The following is a 19975-nucleotide window of genomic DNA, read 5'->3' as shown; positions in this document are numbered from 1 at the left end:
AAATTATATCGTCGGGTCAAGGAGACAGAAAGAAACACTGTGCTACTTAAATAATAAAATAATAAGGTAATTATCTATCTTTTTTTCTGTCCCTTGTGTAAGTCGCTTGAGCTTTTATCCATGCTATTTTAATATTTTAATATTGTTTCCATGTACTCTCTTTATCACTTTAGGGCGCGATACACTTGCCCATTCACGCTATCACTCATACCTAGGGGCAATTTAGAGTGTTCAATCAGCCTATTTAATCTCTTTAGAATGTGGGAGTACCCGGAGTAAACCCACACAAGCCCAGGGGAACAAGCAAACTCCACATGGTAGGACCACAGTTGGCTGAGATAGGCTCCGGCACCCCCCATAACCCTTGCAAGGAAAAACAGTATGGAAAATTAGATTAGATAATTTTATTCTTCACTTATTTGGGAAATTTCACAGTCACAGTAGAAAGAGGGTGAGAATACAGACATGTTATGTTCATTTTCATACATTTCACATAGTGATAAAGTCTAATTTTAGCTTTCTGTATTATCATAAGCAGCGTTATGTATTACTAGTCTTGGTAAGTCCTCAATTTTTTAAAACAGCGGACTTAACTTTTCTTATTCAGTAATAAAACATACAAATGATGTTTACAATCTGCCTACATTCAAAACCAAATAAATAGTATAGGATACAATTCATCACATTAACATGCAAGAAATTGTCTGGTCACTGTTGTTCTGTAACTCCATGCAGGCGTAACTATCTTTGGAAGATGAAGCAGCTGGTCAGTCATGCAGCTATTTTAGCAGCTTGCCTTTGGAAATAAAGCAGGCAGTGACTGCCTTGAGTTGGTCAGTGTGTTTAGCTGCTTGAGAGCAAAGTTTCATTTCTCAATATCTCAAACCGCTTTCTGTTGATTTTTTTTCACCCACTTTCCTTTATAAGGCCATACTGGATATAAGGATGGAGACAAAACAAGACAAAGAAGTAAGTACTAATTGTTTTTAACTTGTATAACTTGTAGGAAAATCTTACGAGAGTGTAAGCATGTATTATTCCAAGTAGTTCCAATTTTTCAAGAGATCGTTTATGTCAACGATTAACAATTTGTACAATCATTTTGTTTCACCTACAAATGTTTCTATTTTGTAGACAGGAAATAAACTAAATGATACAACTCAACCCTATAATGTGACAAATGATACTGATGCTGAGTCATCCACCTCTGCCGTTGTCGACGGTAAGCGAAACACATGTCCTGTATTTGCTAACTCTTCACACTTACAATTACAAGATATAGTGCAATATATCTTTAAACTCAATGTCTTACAAATTGTATTTTTTTACTATTTGATTCTAAAGGACAGGTCACCAGGTCTGCTGAAAGGAGCACACAAAACCCTAAAGAACAGTCTGCTACTGGTTCAGCAAAGGAAAAGCCTGTAAAACCATCCCTTCAATTGACTTCGAGCACATTTACAGTAAAAAATGGTGAAGAGTTAAAAGTAGAGATACCAGTGTTGGGGAATCCATCTCCAAAAATAGAATGGAAAAAAGATGGAATGTCTGTCAAAGAAACATCCAGACTGGAGATCTCAACTACATCATCAATGACAGTCCTTCATATCAGACATGCTGCAAGGGAGCACGTTGGTCAATATTCCATCCAAGCAAGCAGCACCGCTGGAAACGTTACAGGAGAAATCACAGTGGTGGTTTTTGAAAAGCCAGACCCGCCAAAAGGGCCTGTGAAGATTGATGAGGTCAGTTCTGACTATGCATCCATTTCTTGGGAGCCACCTGAATATACGGGAGGATGTCACCTTGACAACTACATAGTAGAGAAACGTGAAATTATTGACATGTCTTGGCAAACTGTATCAGCCACAACAGTGCGAACCGCAATCAAAGTCACCAAACTAAAGACTGGTAATGAGTATCAATTCAGAGTGTTTGCAGAAAATAGGTATGGGAAGAGTACACCAATTACATCTTCAATTGTACTTGCACAGTATCCATTTAGTGTGCCTAAGGCTACTGGCATACCTTTTGTGTCTGCAGTGACAAAGTACAGCATGATAGTTGAATGGTCGCCTCCGGGAGAAGATGGAGGCAGTCCAGTCACTGGCTATCATTTGGAACGAAAGGAGAAAAACAGTATCTTATGGACCAAGCTGAACAAACTTGCCATACCGGATAACCGATTCAAAACATCTGGCCTGGAGGACGGCATTGAATATGAATTCAGAGTTTACGCTGAGAACATTGCTGGACTCAGTCCACCGAGTAAGGTATCCGACTGCTATGTGGCGAGAGATCCTTGTGATCCACCTGGTAAACCTGAGGCTGTTGTCATTACTAAAGAGAATATTACACTCCAATGGGCCAAACCTGGCAATGATGGGGGCAGCTCCATTACTGGCTATGTTGTGGAAAAGAGAGAGCTTCCAGATGGCAGATGGGGGAAAGCAAACTTCACAAATGTAATTGAAAATCAATTTACAATTACAGGTCTGACAGGAGGTCAAAGTTATGAGTTCCAAGTAACTGCGAAAAATGGTGCAGGTGTCTGGAGCAAACCATCTGAACGTATTACCATATTTGCTGAAGATGTAATTGAAGGACCCTCGGCTGTTATGGATCCTAAATTCAAGAGCACGCTTGTGGTTCAAGCTGGTGAAACATTTACAATTGAAGCTGACTACTTTGGAAAGCCCCTACCCGATTTAAGGTGGCTGAAGAATGGTGAGGAAATAAACAAAGCTACCCCAAGAGCAGATGTAAAAAACACACTTACTCATACAACATTAACTATCAGAGAATGTACACGGATGGATGGAGGACACTTTCTACTGAGTCTCACAAACATCGATGGGACAACATCAATACCAGTTAATGTAAAAGTATTGGATAGTCCCGGCTCTCCAGATGGACCTTTGAGGGTAAAAGTTGCCAGCGCTGAAAAATGCAGTCTTCATTGGAACCCGCCTTCAAATGATGGTGGTGCCAGTGTTTCTCATTACATCGTCGAAAAAAGAGAGACCAGCCGTATCACGTGGACAGGGGTCGATCCACATGTTGAAGCTGTCAGTTACAAAGCAACAAAGCTGACACCCGGGAGAGAATACCTATTTCGTGTTTGTGCTGTGAACAAATTTGGAGCCGGAGAATTTCTGGAATCAGAACCATTTATTGCAGAAAATCCCTTTAAGACACCCAGTGCTCCCTCTACTCCTGTAGCCAGTGCCGTGACTGGAGACTCTGTAATGTTGAAATGGGAAAGACCAGAGACTGATGGAGGTTCAGAGATTGATGGCTACATCCTGGAGAAATGTGATAAAGAGGGGGTTAGGTGGACTAAGTGTAACAAAAGAAGACTGAGTGACTTGCGCTTCAGATGCACAGGACTCACCGAGGGACATTATTATCAGTTTAGAGTATCGGCAGAGAATAGTGCAGGTGTTGGTCCACACAGTGAAGCAACTGATTTTATTCAAGTGTGTGAAGCTTCATACCCTCCTGGCCCCCCTACCAACCTGAAAGTTACAGACTATTCCTGCAGTGCTGTTTCTTTATCCTGGTCAAAGTCTATTTATGATGGTGGAGCTCCCATCACTGGATATGTTGTCGAGATGAAAGAAGCAACAAATGATGAATGGATCACATGCACACAAAACACAGAAGAAACAAATGATACAATAAAAGGCCTGAGACAAAATACAGGGTACAATTTTCGTGTACGTGCAACGAATGCCAATGGAGTTGGTGAACCTGCGGACTTACCGGGGTCTGTGGTTGCAGCTGAGAAACTAGAGCCACCTGAAGTTCAGTTGGACACAACTTTGAGAAAAATAGTTAGTGTTCGAGCCTGTTCAACATTACGTCTCTGTGTTGCCATCAAAGGAAGGCCAGAACCTGAGGTCCAATGGTCAAAGGAGGATGGTCCTCTCAGTGAGCATGCACAAATAGAAGTGACAGGTTCCCACACATTGCTGATGATCGAAAATGTCAATCGCAAGGACACTGGGAAGTATCTAGTGACTGTTACTAACTGTAAGGGCTCTAAATCTGCATTTATCACTGTCCGAGTGTTGGACACCCCTAGTGCACCAACAAACCTACAAGTAAAAGATGTACAGAGAGATTCTGTGTCCATTTCGTGGGAAGCTCCTCTCATTGATGGAGGAGCAGAAATCTTACATTACACAGTGGAAAAGAGAGAGGAAGCTAGGAAAGCATTCACAAGTGTCTGTAGTAACTGTACAAGGAACTCCTATAAAATTGACAATCTTCAGGAGGGCTCTTTTTATTACTTCCGTATCTTGGCTGTGAACGAATACGGTAGTGGACAAGCAGCTGAAACTATTGAACCTGTTAAAGCTTCTGAAGTGCCACTTCCACCTGGAAAAATCACACAGAATGAGGTCACTGGTGACAGTGTACACCTCTCGTGGGATAAGCCTGATCATGACGGTGGAAGCAAAATTACCTGTTACATTGTGGAAATGCGAGCAAAGGGAGATGATACATGGAAAACCTGTTCTGAGACTAAATTCCCGGACACAGTCATTTGCGCACTGACAAAAGGAATGGAGTATTTCTTCAGAGTTAGCGCTGTGAATGAAAAGGGAAAGAGTGAACCCAAGCTCCTTTTGACACCTGTTACTGTAAATGACACAAGTTCCAAACCTGTTATTAATTTGCTGTCCAGTACATTTAATGTGAAGGCGGGGAACGATTTAAGGGTTGATGTGCCATTTAAAGGTGTACCACAGCCAATGGTCACATGGAAGAAAGATGGCAATATCCTTAAAGAGACCTGTAGGGTAAATGTGACTACACTGGATATGTCATCTCAAATCATAATAAAAGATGCCCATAAGATGGATGTTGGCTTATATCAAGTAACTGTCAGTAATTGTGCTGGTAGCACATCTGCTGAAATCCATGTCAATGTTTTTGAAAAACCTGGAGCACCATGCAACCTGATTGTGGAAGAGGTGAGCGCTGACTTTGTGTCTCTTAAATGGCAGCCCCCACATTACAGTGGAGGATGTCAAATATCGAATTATGTTGTTGATAAGAGAGATGCGGCAAGCACAATTTGGCAGACCGTATCAGCCACCGTTGCTAGGAATTCTATAAAAATTTCTCGGCTCACACAGGGGACAGAATATTACTTTCGAGTTGCAGCAGAGAATCGGTATGGAAAAAGTTCTTTTATTGAGTTGGAACCTGTTGTTGCCCAATATCCATTCATGGTCCCAAGTTCACCAAACAATGTCTCGGTTATAAGTGCCTCAAAGTCTACAATGGTAATTACTTGGAATCCGGCAAATAGCGATGGTGGCAGCCCTATTATGGGCTATCATATTGAGTGCAAAGATCAGAGCAGTATCCTCTGGACAAAGTTAAACAGAAGTCCTGTAACAGAGAACAGGTTCAAAGTTACAAGCATTGTAGAAGGCCTCACGTATGAGTTCAGGGTGTACGCTGAAAATATTGCTGGTGTGGGTGCATGCAGTAAAGCGTCTGAACCTGTTGCAGCAAGAGATCAATGTGAGCCCCCACACAACCTCACAATCACTAATATAACCAACTCATCCGTGTCCCTCTCATGGGAAAAACCAGAATATGACGGTGGAGCTAAAATCACTAGTTTCATTGTAGAACGCAAAGAACTTCCTGATAATTGTTGGCTCAAGTGTAACTTCACTAACTTACTTGACACCTTTTTTGACGTAACTGGTCTCACAGAGGGTGAACAATACGATTTCAGAGTCCTTGCAAAGAATGCAGTGGAGCTCTTCAGTGCACCCTCTGAGGCCACAGGACCTGTGACTGTGCAGCACGATGTGAAGCCACCTAAAATTATTGTGGAGGAAAAATTTAGACATGTTTTGATTGTTAAAGTAGGGGATCTTCTAAGAATAGATGCTGACATATCGGGTCGCCCCAACCCTACAGTGTTGTGGTCAAAGAACGGTAGAACTATTGGTACAACAGGCAGGGTTGAGATAAATGTAACAAAGACACATACATCTCTAATTATCCGAGAAAGTGTTCGAAAAGACTCTGGACAGTACATTCTGACCCTACAGAGTACTGCTGGTACCACATCTATAGCAATTACATGTAGAGTCTTAGATAGGCCCGGCCCACCAGCAGGACCTCTGGAAGTGTCTGGACTTTCAGGAGAGAAAGTGGCTTTATCGTGGGGGCTCCCTCACGAGACAGGTGGTGCAGAGATAATGCATTACATTGTTGAGAAGTGTGAAACCAGCCGTGTATCTTGGACTCTCGTGTATGGTGAATTGATGACAACGACTTGCAAAATAACCAAGCTACTCAAAGGAAATGAGTACCTCTTTAGGGTGAGAGCAGTGAACAAGTATGGTGAGGGAGAAAATCTGGAAAGTGATCCCATCAAGGCAGCTGACCCCTTCACCATTCCATCTGCTCCAACGGATGTTGAGGTCACAAGTAAAACGACTGAAGCTATGACTGTCTGCTGGAAGGCTCCAGTGTCTGATGGCGGAAGCAGAATCAGCGGCTACATTATTGAAAAGCGTGAAAAGCAGGGCATTCGCTGGCTACGTGTCAATAAGAAGCCTGTCTACGACCTACGAGTCAAAGTCTCTGGTTTACACGAAGGGTGCGAATATGAGTTTCGGGTATTTGCAGAGAATGCTGCTGGGATAAGTGATCCCAGTCTGCCATGTCTTCATACCATGGCAGAGGATCCAACATTTTTGCCTTCCCCTCCTGGAAAGCCTACAATTCTCGATTCTTCCAAGACTTCAATCACTCTGTCATGGAATAAACCGCTGTTTGATGGCGGAGCGCCCGTCACTGGATACAAAGTTGAATTTAGACAATCGTCTAAAGACCTATGGACTGCCGTCACTCCAAAAACAGATAAGACTGAGTTTAAAGTTACTGGGCTCACTTCAGACACAGAATATGTATTTGTTGTTAGATCAATAAACAAGGTAGGCATCAGTGAGGCCAGTCCTGAATCAGAACCTTATGTCACTGTGGACCGAGAGGAAGAACCCAAGTTTGAAATTAGCACTGAGATGAAGAAGACCCTTCATATTAAACAAGGAAGTTCCTTGACCTTAACTGTGCCTTTCACTGGAAAACCTGTTCCCAGTGTGACTTGGGAAAAGGCAAACGTGGATCTAAGAATCAGAGGACTAATCAACACCACCAACTCCGTCACCTCCATTACTGTGGAAAAAGTAACTCGCGATGATTCAGGCAAATATATTGTAAAACTGCAAAATAGTGCTGGAAATGCCTCTTTAGCTCTAAGTGTTAGAGTCCTGGATTCCCCTGGTCCACCCGCACATTTAGCTGTAAAGGATGTATCCAAGAACTCTGCCACTGTTACTTGGGACATTCCTGAGAATGAGGGAGGAGCCTCGGTGAAGAACTACCTTATTGACATACTGGACATCAGCAGAAAAGGATGGACCAGACTCTCGAAGAAATGCCACAGATTGTCCTACAAAGTGACTGACCTGGAGGAGGGAGGAATTTACTACTTTAGAGTCACTGCTGAGAATGACTTTGGCATTGGTGTTCCGGCTGAGACGAAGGAAGGAACAACAATGGCAGGTAGGGTCTAAAAGCAATCAAATGGATCTAAACATTTCTGAGCTATGACATTTTGTTGTACTGGATTCTGTTCATCAATTCTTTTTAACTTTCTTTAGATACAACAGACTGGGAAGCTAACCTGGGTGCCTAGATTTTACCTTCTTCAGAAGGGGAACTGAAAATCTTCAGCATGTTGTGCAGATTGCTGACCTATTCATACTTTGTTCAATTTTTGAATGTCCAATTTTCTTGAATTAAAAAAAAAATTGTTTAAGCACAAATGTTTTGTAGTGTGTTTCGGCCTCCAAATGTGATGCAACAAAGTATACACAACCTATTGGCCACAGGCAAACAGTAGTTAAAAGCAATTCAGACCAGGGTTGAATTTTCTTTTTTCTGTGATTTATCTAGTATGAATCTGATGTTAATCTTTGTACAAGACTTTTGTAATAAATATGTATTATAAATTTAATAGACAATCATTTAAAAAAAATCCTCAAATGACTCGTAAAACACCAGCCTTAGGACAATGGATGAAATTTAGCAACTGTGTTGTTGGTGTTTTTACAGTTTCATTGATTTTAGGGCATTTTCTTACTCAATTAATGGAGCACATATACCAAAACAGCTCATGCAAAAAATGTTATTTCCTTTGCTGACAAGAGAATAAATGTGAATCATTTGAATTGACTTGAGTTGAATACTTTTATTGCCATTATACACGTACAATGATATTTCCACAAAGTGCAGAAATTACAACAAAAATCAAAATAAATAATCAATAAACAACAACAGTAACTGTTAAATAAATATTAAAACATAATAAATTAAATAAAACAACAAATAAAGGAAAACATAATTACAAATTAAAAGCAAAATAAAATTCAATAATAAATAATACAAATCACGTGTATATAGAAAAAATATGTACATTATTTTTTATTTTTTGTTTTTGTTATTCCTCTATATATTCTTGCTGGAACTCGTAGTAAAGAGTTAATCATAGTTTCGTCTCGTAAAATGACAATTTGGTTTTCCATAATTATTGTTTTGTTTTGGCATTTTGTAGTCTAAACGAGCATTTAATTTTGAAGGGTCCCTGACGGTAACCGGAAGTGAGACAACAGTGTTTACAACAAGTGGAAAAGTTCAACATTGTTTAGAAACTACAACATGGGGACAACGGCAAGTCAACTCGGGAAAGACTTACTCTCAGAATATCAAGTAAATATCCCATTAATCCTAATATAACATTTCTAAATCCCGGCTTTTGTGTGCCACTTGTCAATAGATGTCGTTATTTTTGTCCCACCCAGCAACGCTAGCCTACTTGAGCTATTTTAGCGTGCAGGAATCCACCAATTTAAAGACAAACACCATGTTACTAATACAGGATGTACTTGCATGTTTGCCAATGTTTTTATTTTTAATGTGTTGCGATTTGTCCATTTCTAGGAGCTGACATTTTTAACCAAACAAGAAATTCTTCTGTAAGTGATCATTTGTATGCCACTCGCTGTGTTTGCCTTGTACACGACGAGCTTCATATCGAAGTGCTCACGTTACACAAAATTGTGTTGTGGGTTCATTTAGGGCACATAAAAGATTCAGGGAACTACTTGCAAACGATGAGAAAAATATTCCGAACGCCAGGGTACCAATGGAAAAGATCCTCACCCTTCCAGAACTCAAGGTAAAAAGCAACAATGTGTTTGCTGATGTTAAAAAGCAAGTGAAACATGTATTATTACTAATCTGCCCTCACTCTTATGCTTATATCAATATATTTCAGTCCAACCCATTTCGCAAGAGAATCTGCCACGTCTTCTCAACATGCGAAGAAAAAGATGGAAGCCTGACTTTTGAGGACTTTTTAGATCTTTTGAGTGCTTTCAGTGACTCGGCTACATTGGAAATCAAGTCCCACTACGCATTCCGTATATTTGGTAATTTATTTTTGCAATAAGTTAGAATGTAATTGTTTTTAAAAAATGTTAAAGCAGTCTCATTTGTCCCAAAAGACTTCGATGATGATGGAACTCTTGACCGCAGTGATCTGGAGAAACTGGTCAATTGCTTGACTGGAGAAACCGACGACACAAGACTAACCTCTGAGGAGATGAGACAGCTCATCAACAATGTAAGTACGATCTTCTATTATAAAACAAATGACATATACACTTATAATATTCTCATCTCTTCTGTATGTCATTTAGATTCTTGACGAGTCAGACATTGACAAAGATGGAACTGTGAACCTGTCAGAGTTTCAGCATGTCATTTCAAGATCGCCAGATTTTGTTAGGTAAGCATAAAACTATAATTCATTCACTGCCATTGACGGCAAGATATCCAATCTATTCTAACTAAGAGGGCTGTTTCGCTGCTTTAATGCCAGTTCTTCCAGTTTAAATGGATTGCACATCTTACGTCAACAATGATGGGCAATGAATTAAGAATTAGTTCCTTGGCCAAAACAATTAACTCATTTTGAATCATTTTTTCTCAACAGTTCTTTCAAGATTGTGTTGTGAAGACAGACAATTAAGTCAGTTATGTAATTTCATTTGCTTTAAATAATATATGGCTTTTACCTATTTCACTGATACATATGTAAATCAAACTCTTGTGATTTTTAAACATCTTTATATGTATACTTAAATTTTTACAAACTCTTACGAACTCTTTATTAGGAGTGTAGAAACTACTCCATTTTTATTTCAAGCCTGAAAGGTTAGATCACACAGTCCACTCAAAGTCCAGTTTAACAATACGATTCCATAATATTTACGAGGTAGCTACTTCCTTCTTGACAACAGAAACAAATGTATTCCACGCCCCACACGTCACATCAACAACACGCAACTGTTGTTCCCTGAAGAACTCCACAAGGTAGGGCTCATCTGAACGGGAAGTCTCATATCCAAGCTGACCATATTGACCTGAGGAGGTAACAAGAAAGTTAGCATTATTGTAAATTAAAATGCATATAATTGTTGCTAGGAATACTTGAGTCAAACTCACCCCATCCCCATGTGTAGAGGTCCCCTGCACCTAAAATGAGAGATTATATTGAGGACAGACATCTAAAAATGATGCACTTTTCTCATAAGCTTATCTGCAATGTTAAAATTGTCTTGTTAGTTTGTGATGGTTAAATCATTTTTAAGTTTATTGCAAATGTTTTCATGTTGGTAGTTTTCCAAAGTTCATGCTATGGAAGTTTGAAGGTAATTCACACCTTGATGACTATCAACTGAAACAGTTGCAAAGAGCCAAATCACATTTTCCTCTGAAATAACCACTTTGAAATAAGCTTATAAGGAAGAATTGCAGTACTATCAAACCAGAAATAATTTCTATATGATCTCGACAGAAATTGAAATTAAATTGAAAGGAAAAAAATCTGAGTAGACTGACTGTACCAGGTATTTCAATTAAACCTAACTGAAGTGGGTTCTCCCCAGGCTTACGTGGGTTTTCTCTGGGCACACCGGTTTCCTCCCACATCCCCAAAACATGCAGCGTAGGCTGGTTGAGCGCTCTAAATTGCCCCTAAGTATTAGTGTGATTGCAAATAGTAGTGTCTTCTTGTGCCCTGTGATTGGCTGGCCAACAATTCAGTGTGTCCCCCGCCTGGTGCCTGAAGTCAGCTGGGATAGGTCCCCAGCACCCCCCGCATCTCTTGTGAGGATAAGCGGTACGCAAAATGCATGAATGAATAATAAAACTGATGTTTCTATTTTATTCCAAAGATTACAAGGTACAATAGACATCTAAGTAAGAAAGTTGGTGACCATTTTTTAAAAACCTTTGGGGCAGCCTTCTGTCTAACAATTCCAATAATTTAATGTGGACACAGTGGAAGAGAGGGGATATCTTACGTGTCACTGCAGCTGTGTGTCGGGAACCACAGCCAACAGTCTTCAACTCGGATGATGGTGTGATGTCCACTAGTGCTGGGAAAGATTGTATTGATATAAAAACTTGTGTGTCCTTTTCTCCTTCTGGTTGATCTCCACATGTAGGTAAGTCTGTAATTTTAAAACAGTTGAAAGAACAATGTCAATGTTAATATCATTTTGAAATTATTTTTGAAGACAATCCAGATATTGGACATGGGTCTAGTTAGTATATGTATTTGTGAGTACATATATTACTACTTAAATATATTTGACCATATTGTATTATATATATTTTGAACACATGGACTTGCTTCATGTAATAGAATTACATAATATGTTGCTATATCTTTATGGATTTAGATGAGTGCCGCTACCTTTATACTGCAATATTAATACTATTGTATCTTATTATATATGGGAATGAATTAAGACTAACCTACTGTTTCTTCACTAGTTTGATACTTTGGTGCCTTCCTCACGGCTCTTGAGGGAAGTCCAAGCTGGCCGCTCTCGTTCCAGCCCCACACATACAGGTCACCCCCATCTGTCAATGTACGTATATTATTACATAATTACACTTCATCAAACCAACATCCATAAACGATGTCCTTACCACTAATGCAGGCAGTGTGCCAGCCTCCTGTAGCCACAAATGTCATCCTCATACCCCAAAGGGCTTCTACTACTTTGGGCTGCTCTTCAGATGAGAGGCTTCCATGCCCTAACTGACCATGACTGTTCAATAACAGAAAATAATTAAATAAAAGTGTTGTACCTATCAGGCATACCAGGCATACCATACTTTTGGGCAAATCAAATCAAATGTTTTGTGGAGACAAGCATATCTTTAACAATGCGCTGGGGGAAATAATTTGCCAATGCCTATTATCATACATTGTAGTAGTCTTAATAATATGAGATTAAAATTGTAATATGATAAACAATAAGCCTATATTGTAATATTACAAGGTTAAAGTCATGTTGATGCTTGTTTTTAATGTAACATGACTCAGATGTTGATTGGTTTGACGTATAATCTTGAGAGAAAAATAAATCGGTATGTTACTTTATTTTTATATTTTGTGAACCAGAAGTTGTTAGGGGTCCATGGACAAAATTTAGATATTGAAATATGTTGATGAGCATGACTGTATACTTTAAATAAAGGTGACAGTTTTAAATAAGATATTCAGATGGTGTTTTGTAATTCTTGCAATGAAAGTGTACCACGGCTCAAAATTGTTGGGAAACACCTCTCAGAGCGTACGTTAATCTGTCCAAATATGTCGATCTAAACAGATATTAAAACATTGTGCCATATAAATGAGTTTGAGATTTTACAGTGGTAATTTTTAAAATGTATCTATTTCCAATTATACAACAATCTATTGTAATCTAATCTAGTATCTACTTATGACAATAAGGTAGACCATAAAAGGGAATCTAATTTGATTGTTGATGTGCCTGTCATATTTTGAGTAATGTATAATAAACTATGCACATTTGATATTTAGGAAAAATGATAAAATGACAGGTGTGATTGATACCTGCCCAGTCCCCAGGTGTACACAGCTCCAGATGCACTGAGTAGAACACTGTGCTCATCACCCAATGCCAACCTGGTGGCCTTGAGGTGTGGAGATAATGGCCGATAGAAGGGGGGTTTCATGGCAATGTAACCACCAGGGATTAATGGTAGATTGAAAGGTGAACCTGAAAACCATCAGAATAAGATCTCTAGTTACAATTTGGAATGTAATAAAACTAATTTCAACTAGTCCAGCAGATGGCGCTGTGACTACATCTTAGAAGTGGAAAACCAGCGATTTACCCACACCGTCGCACAAAGTTTTGACGTCCATGCTCCAAATAGGAATCTTCTCATCGCTGTCCAAGTCCCATGACTCAAATCTGTCCGGGAAACCTAAGATTAAAAACGACTCTCCGACCACAGCGTCTGTGCAGCCTGTATCACAAATCCCACTTGGAGAGTTGGAACCCGCAAAGCACAAAGAACGACCACCTGGCAACAACAATGAGGCGGGTAACGTCTTTATTGGAATAATGCATTTCCAACTATGTGACACTTCTCATCTGTCACTCACCATTCAAGTGAAGGGATGCTCTGCGGCTCCAACTCGCTCGCAATTCACTCGATTTCTCACTTTTTTCGCCAACATGACACTTAATTTCTGTTGGCGTATACACAATGGAATTTTCCTGGTCATTATCTGAATGGTTACGTCTACTTATCTGCCCAAAGGCGTTAAATCCGAACCCGAACCAGCTCATTAGAACCGGACTACCCGCAAAACGGGTTTTGCAGACGGTTTACTGGTAACATCTCATCCACTCACAGTTGGACCAATATTGCGCGTGCGCTCACCCACATGAACCCTTATTGCGCATGCGCATATAAAAATAACAATTCTGAGCAGCAATAAGGTCTCATTTTGTAGTGTATTAGTGTAAAAATACATTTATATTTAACACTTCTCATCATTGTCGGGGGCGAAAGGCAGATTACAGCTCAGATTTTTTTTTCTAATCAGTCTTAAGTGTAAATACATAGTATACTTGAAATAAACATGAATTATTTTTACAAATACATGACAGCAAATTGTGTGACAAGACGGGAAAAAAATGAAAATTGGACCATTATTTTTTTTCTGTGCATTGGTTTCATAAAAATACATAATTGTGATGTGTGATAAACTACATCTATAGAAAACTCTTTTAAAAAGATGGTTAAAAAGCTGGAAACTGATAAATATCTGTTTTTTAGTCACTTTCTAAACTCTTCTGGTCCTTTGTTTTTTAAGGATGAAAAACATGCATGAAATTCAAATAAAACTTATGATCACAAGCACAAAAATTCAAACAAAACACACACAAAAAGAAAAGCTTAAGTGTTCATAGATATTGCTCTTATGGAATGATTCAGGCGCAATTTTCTTCCATCTCTTCCTTTTCCTCTCTGTTCTTAATGATACCATACTCTATCGCCTTATCCAGGCAGTTCTGAGCTATTTTTGAAGCAGGTTCTGGCACAACTTGCTTTCCCTTTGCCAAAACAGAAAGAATCTCTAAAACCTCACTCTCAATGAGTTTCTCTGCTAGACTTTTCTCAGCCTGCATCATGTTAAAGATAATAACTGCACCACGGTGACGCAAGTCAGATATTTCACTTAGTAGGAGTGCCTGCAGAATCTCTAGCCAATGGGTGGTCTGAAGAAGAAAAACACACCAAAAAAAAAGTCACAAGAGTGGCATGGATGTTTGCAATGTAACGGTATGGCACTACACTCACTGTTGTGATGATGTTAGCACAAAGCTCAGGCTGCTCGGCAGTCAGCATGGCTAGTGTTCCTGCTGCAGCTTTTCTCAACCTTTCATCGTCCTCGCCACAGTACAGAACCAGCAGCTTAAGACGATCACTACCAGTGGAGAGGTACAGCTTCTGCACCTGGCCATAGACATTAGGTGCCCAAGGTGAATATTTGTTTGCATTTGTGTGTATGTCATGTATGCGTGTCTAACCTCTGTGCTCAGGATGAGGTTACACATGCATTCTGTGGCTGCTGCTCGGACCAGGTCATGCTCCTCAAACATATAGCCTTCAATTTTTGGAACAGCCTTCTCCTTTATTATCTTTTGTCTGACAAACAAAATATGCTTAAGATTAATTACAACACTTGACAAATATGAGGTTACAGCAATACTTCATCATTAAGGTATATTCAACCATAAAAAAGTGAGTAACGGTGAATTATTTAAAACAGGCTTCCAAACGTCTGTTTTTTTATGACAGTTTGTAGCCGTTACTCTACTGTATTTTCAAAAATAATCTAATTAATTTTTATTTTTAAAAAAGATATATATATTTTTTAACTCCCATATGAAAAAAAAGATTTTACCCTTCCGTAAAATCTTAAAAAAAAACAGTAACTGCCAAGTTATATCTTGGAAAGTGTATTTCGCCATTCCAATTTCTTAAAAAATACTTTCCCCTCGAGGCTAACCTGAGTCTCTCGCCGATTCCGGCCAGGTTGGTCAAAGCCATGAGTGCCTCAAAATTTTGTAGCAGGGTGCAATGAAGATTTAAGAGACTGACAAGTGGGCGGACAACCTCATATATCTGAAATGAAAAAAAGACATGAGTGGTGACTTTAACCACCAAAATACAGCTTCAAAAGTAGCATCGATTTATTTTACCCTTTCTCCTGGGAAGGCAATCTCTGGATTGGATGTAATAGTAATTTTGGAAAGTGCTTGTGCTGCTTTTACTTTTCCTACATCGGTGTTTTCAGATGCAAGTGGGATGAGAGCCTTGTGGGAAACAATCAAACTGTATTATTAGATTGCAAGAGACTGACTCTCAGGTATATGCACTTAAATAATGCAATCTATATGGTTGTACCTTTCCCCCACCATGTGCCACTACTGTGCCTCGATCTTCCTGTCTTTCCACTAAAGCCAAAAATACTCTGCCATGAAATGGTATAATAGACATTGAGCAAAAGGGTGAAACAATAGGCAAAATAAAACTATGTGAAATTCATACCTGGCGATACATTCCTTGCAAGCCTCTGTAAGAGTTGGACTTTCATTTTTGACCATGCATACTAATGCAGAAACCACTCCAGCTTCCAGCAACTTTATTAATCTCTTATTTACATAGGAATCTGCATCCTGAAAACACAAATCATAGTTTCATGTACAGCAATTTGGGATTTCAGAATCAAACTGATATTCATCTTGAAAAGACTATTGGTGTTGTACCTTAGGGTGCTCTTCTCGGACATGCTGCTTTGCATACTTAGCCAGCTCGAGCATCTGAGGATCAGGTTTTTCTACCTCATAGCTGTTAGTGCAGTTCACCAACGTGGAACCAACAGCAAAGAGCACGGTTTTGTCCTCAGACTGCAATGTTAAAAAGAAAATCAGATTATTGATGGTAATCCCAAATAAATTGATACTTGATATATACTTCTACTACTTTCACTATTAAAATAAAACTATATTTTCACAGGGAAATTTTCCCTAAAAGTTTCCTGATGCAAAACATCCTGACAAATCCAACCTTTGCGAGTTCAAACATGGCCTGAAGAGCAGTCTTGTCTTCAACCAAATCTTCTTTCACATCCGCATCAAAGGTGAGATAGGCCAAACCTTCCACCGACCACCGGCGGGATGTTGGTGGTAGAGACTCATTACAAAGCCACCTAACAGAAAGGTATCCATCAACCACTATTTAGCTATTTTTACAGTAACACTTGAGTCCAACTCATTTTTGGAAAAACATACTTCCTGCACTGTTTGGAGAGCTTTAATGTAGATCCTTCAGCAAACTGTTTCATGCTAAAATCTGTCCCTCCTGCTGATCCAAGTTTGCACAAACCCTAAAAAAAAAACAATAGATTGCTATTTCTGTCCATATATTTACAGATTTGCACATCTACAGCTAAGGCTGTCTTACCACCAGTGCTCTCACACGTATCCTGTCATTGTCACTTTTCTTGTAGAGGTCCTTGAGAAGTGTTACACCATTGGCTGTGATAAAGGAAGCCCTCTTAGCTTTACCTGCTGCATGAATAAGTGCCTCCACTGCAACCTGCTGGTGAATGACATCTTCAGAAGCACACAATGATATAACTGCATCCATCATTCCTGACATCTCAAGGGTTTGGTTGCCAACATCACTTGGGCCTTGGAGGAGTACAGATACAGTTTGGATGGCTCGCAGTTTGCCGTTAAGGCCCATCTGGTTGAAATGTTGTCTAAAAAAAAAAAAAAGAACATAATATTTGATAGGGGAATTTTAGGGAGGCATTTTGTCACTACTTAAATTATTTTGATAAAGCCAGGTGACCAACTCACCGGATGTAGTCTTCACATAATTTTGTGAAGTTCTCTCTCTCTTTGTCACTTTGAAGATCATCATAAAGTTTGCTAAGCAAAACTGAGCAGCTCATGTGGGAGTTATCTGTAAGTGTTGGTCCTTCTGAGAGCTCATGCACTGATGCAGCCACCTCCAAAATCTTCTTCAACCCTGCAAGAGGAATTAACAGTAATTTGTCTGGACTCATACATGGCACTACTATTCCTAAGTTGATTTCTGAGATGGTGTCAAGTTTCCACTTATAAACCAAATAAAATAAAACACCTACCCTGGTCTATCACCCATAGTGTCAGGGAGTTGTCTGGGTTCTTTACGGATTTGCGGGGTACTTGTTTGACTAAGAGATTGATGGCATTATCTCTCCCTGCTCCTGATACATTTGACGCTGGCATCATCTCCAGCAGGTGGCGAAACATTGAGCGAAGCTCCTTAGATGGTTCTATTAGTAAAATGGATCTAGTTAACAAAATCCCCACTGGGTTTTTTCACTTTCTGCTAAAATAACACAGTAAAATTCCAAAAATCATGAGAAGAATCCAGACTCACCAGGAAGTATGGCTTCTTCTTTACCCCTGATCTCCCTTTTCATGCCTTGTGTGAGAGCTTCAAACATCACTTGCAGCAGGTGGCAGGTTGCAAGAGAAACAGTCGGTCTTCCTGATCCCATTACTGTGCACAGTTGCTCCATTCCAAGCTCATTCACAATTGCCATTGTCTAGGTTAAACCATACAAAGCAGCATTAAGAAAAATCGAAAAGGCAAAATCCAACAGGATTGGCTCAATAGAAGAATGACAAAATATGTTTTTTTTACTCTAGACTGATGCTCTGTGCACAAGCCAACCAGAGTCCTTAAAGCAGAAAGGACAACATCCTCCTGCTTTGACTGAAGGAGTTGGTGTATCAACTTCACGCCATCGTTACGGAATATCTGCTCTGCTCCGGCATCTTCTCGGGATAACACTACTAGATTCTGGGCAGCCTAAAATCAGACATTTGATCATTTTAGTACTTGGGCAGTACACAACACTCCTGTGTGAATGAATTCATATTCAGCAGAATCTCGACTGGGGGAAATAAACCTACCTTTTGCCGGTCAGAATCTTTTACAGATGCATCTAGGAGAAGGGAGAACATCTGTTGCACTCGTGCATCTGTTGAGTTGAGTTGTAGCGACTAACAAGATTAGGGGAAAAAAAAAAGGTTGATGGGCAGTCTCCTTTTGGGAAAGCCGTCCAGAATATCAACAAATGAGAATTACATTACCTTTTGGTGAATTTGTGCTCCTAGTTGTCTAAGGAGATCTTGGAATGCTTGGTTTTTGGGCTCAAGCTGGGCACACTTCTGCACATCTAGAAAGGCCTGGTCAAAACGGCCAAGTTTTTGAAAAGCCTGTGCCCTCCGAAACCTGGCTTTCACATCACTTGGGTCAGTTTCAAGAGCTGAAATACATAAACATAAAAGGTAACTGTGCACTTGGACACATGGGACATTTAAATATGTTCAGCTGCAAAATCTAATGACATACACTGTGTCATACATTAGCTGAATGATCCTAGTTTCTGCTTTTGCAAAGACAATATTCTGAGCATTTAATACACACGGAACACATAGTCTAAATGAGAATTATATTATCGTAAAAAAGAAGAAGCTTAAAAGTCGGCCAAAAGGAAGAGATGCACATCAAAAGGATATACACATTGCACGTTAGGAAAACTCACATCCTATTTACACGTTTTGTAGCGTCTATTTAACAAAAAACAGTATTTCTGATATTATCCCGAGAGGAATACATTACACATATATCTTACATTTAGAAGCATCTGTCTCTGCTTTGCTATAATCCTCCAGTTTCAAGTAGCATGCAGAACGATTGCGATAAAGTACAGCACTTTCTTGTCGGTTGTCACTCAACTTCAGCGCTTTAGTGTAACAACAAAGAGCCCCCTGCAAGTCCCCAGCTTTAAAAAGGTTGTTTCCCTTTTCCCTGAGAGCTGCAGGACCCTAGAAGGAAAAAAAGGACCGATCCAAAGATATGAATTCAAGCTCACTATCACAGATGCGCTTAGAGAAAATACCCATTCAAGGATGTGTTCCATTTGTACCTTTTCTTCTTCTGTCTTACTCATGTTTACGTAGATCCACACAGTTAAGCGTTGGTTGGCAATTTAAATCGAATCGAATCCCTAACAATACTGACAAAACCCGCTAACTTCAATTAAACTGCACTTCCGCGTGTTAAAGTGCGAAATGTTGACGTTGCGGTTCACGACCACGCCCCCCCACTACGCTGCATTACTATAAAAGGAGCGCTCATAAGACAAGTCTTGTAAATTGTATATTTTACATTTAGACAATGCCAGAACTGTGCACTTCTCTTAAAAAAATAAATTGTATTATACGTGTTGACCCATCATCACCTTCATTTCATAGCAACAACCATATATTGCTCATTTTCCTGCTTTCTTTATAAGGTTTGCTTTTTTGACAACGTGATTTTAATGTTTTTAAAAAACCCTATAATAATATATCTTTAAAAAATACAAGTGGATATCTATAAATGTCGCATAGAGTAAAGCCGG

The 19975-nt window shown here is 39.5% G+C and overlaps 4 protein-coding genes across 4 annotated transcripts; 2 read left to right on the top strand and 2 right to left on the bottom strand.

The window, feature by feature from the left end:
- Positions 1–314: 314 nt before the first annotated feature.
- Positions 315–8002, top strand: LOC144212318 (titin-like). Its single transcript, XM_077740087.1, has 5 exons — positions 315–379; positions 736–766; positions 1135–1222; positions 1345–7605; positions 7704–8002. The coding sequence occupies exons 1-5, from the start codon at positions 315–317 to the stop codon at positions 7736–7738; spliced, it is 6480 nt and encodes a 2159-aa protein (XP_077596213.1). The 3' UTR covers positions 7739–8002.
- A 673-nt stretch (positions 8003–8675) lies between these two features.
- Positions 8676–10243, top strand: cib1 (calcium and integrin binding 1 (calmyrin)). The gene is made up of 7 exons (XM_077709534.1): positions 8676–8811; positions 9043–9077; positions 9181–9280; positions 9380–9533; positions 9609–9727; positions 9804–9892; positions 10100–10243. The coding sequence occupies exons 1-7, from the start codon at positions 8761–8763 to the stop codon at positions 10119–10121; spliced, it is 570 nt and encodes a 189-aa protein (XP_077565660.1). The 5' UTR covers positions 8676–8760; the 3' UTR covers positions 10122–10243.
- Positions 10098–13814, bottom strand: rccd1 (RCC1 domain containing 1). The gene is made up of 8 exons (XM_077709546.1): positions 13598–13814; positions 13324–13515; positions 13040–13205; positions 12106–12227; positions 11929–12036; positions 11472–11621; positions 10612–10641; positions 10098–10529 (listed from the first exon to the last, which is right to left on the bottom strand). The coding sequence occupies exons 1-8, from the start codon at positions 13782–13784 to the stop codon at positions 10375–10377; spliced, it is 1110 nt and encodes a 369-aa protein (XP_077565672.1). The 5' UTR covers positions 13785–13814; the 3' UTR covers positions 10098–10374.
- Positions 13815–13933: 119 nt separating this feature from the next.
- unc45a (unc-45 myosin chaperone A) lies at positions 13934–19657 on the bottom strand. The gene is made up of 19 exons (XM_077709521.1): positions 19499–19657; positions 19205–19397; positions 18660–18835; positions 18480–18569; positions 18208–18375; positions 17941–18109; positions 17663–17833; positions 17373–17544; positions 16972–17272; positions 16800–16894; positions 16576–16717; positions 16275–16415; positions 16057–16184; positions 15913–15979; positions 15708–15821; positions 15515–15630; positions 15033–15150; positions 14803–14958; positions 13934–14720 (listed from the first exon to the last, which is right to left on the bottom strand). Exons 1-19 carry the CDS (start codon positions 19520–19522, stop codon positions 14433–14435), a joined length of 2829 nt encoding a protein of 942 aa, XP_077565647.1. The 5' UTR covers positions 19523–19657; the 3' UTR covers positions 13934–14432.
- Between the last annotated feature and the right edge of the window lie 318 nt (positions 19658–19975).

The sequence above is a fragment of the Stigmatopora nigra genome, chromosome 2, assembly GCF_051989575.1.
Source record: "Stigmatopora nigra isolate UIUO_SnigA chromosome 2, RoL_Snig_1.1, whole genome shotgun sequence".
Classification (NCBI taxonomy): domain Eukaryota; kingdom Metazoa; phylum Chordata; class Actinopteri; order Syngnathiformes; family Syngnathidae; genus Stigmatopora; species Stigmatopora nigra.
This window is presented reverse-complemented; position numbering and strand designations above follow the sequence as displayed.

Bases quoted from the DNA above. Each gene is read 5' to 3' on its own strand.
- LOC144212318 (XM_077740087.1), top strand. From the start codon at position 315: ATGGTAGGACCACAGTTGGCTGAGATAGGCTCCGGCACCCCCCATAAC. The intron at 1,223-1,344 runs GTAAGCGAAACA...TTGATTCTAAAG, and splicing joins CACCTCTGCCGTTGTCGACG to GACAGGTCACCAGGTCTGCT. The intron at 7,606-7,703 runs GTAGGGTCTAAA...AACTTTCTTTAG, and splicing joins GGAAGGAACAACAATGGCAG to ATACAACAGACTGGGAAGCT.
- cib1 (XM_077709534.1), top strand. From the start codon at position 8,761: ATGGGGACAACGGCAAGTCAACTCGGGAAAGACTTACTCTCAGAATAT. The intron at 9,078-9,180 runs GTAAGTGATCAT...GGGTTCATTTAG, and splicing joins ACCAAACAAGAAATTCTTCT to GGCACATAAAAGATTCAGGG. The intron at 9,728-9,803 runs GTAAGTACGATC...TATGTCATTTAG, and splicing joins TGAGACAGCTCATCAACAAT to ATTCTTGACGAGTCAGACAT.
- rccd1 (XM_077709546.1), bottom strand. From the start codon at position 13,784: ATGAGCTGGTTCGGGTTCGGATTTAACGCCTTTGGGCAGATAAGTAGA. The intron at 10,642-11,471 runs GTAAGATATCCC...CTCTCATTTTAG, and splicing joins ACACACAGCTGCAGTGACAC to GTGCAGGGGACCTCTACACA. The intron at 10,530-10,611 runs GTGAGTTTGACT...TTACCTCCTCAG, and splicing joins CCTCTACACATGGGGATGGG to GTCAATATGGTCAGCTTGGA.
- unc45a (XM_077709521.1), bottom strand. From the start codon at position 19,522: ATGAGTAAGACAGAAGAAGAAAAG. The intron at 17,834-17,940 runs GTGAGTCTGGAT...TTTTACTAATAG, and splicing joins AGAAGAAGCCATACTTCCTG to AACCATCTAAGGAGCTTCGC. The intron at 15,631-15,707 runs GTAAAATAAATC...TTTTCATTTCAG, and splicing joins TTGCCTTCCCAGGAGAAAGG to ATATATGAGGTTGTCCGCCC.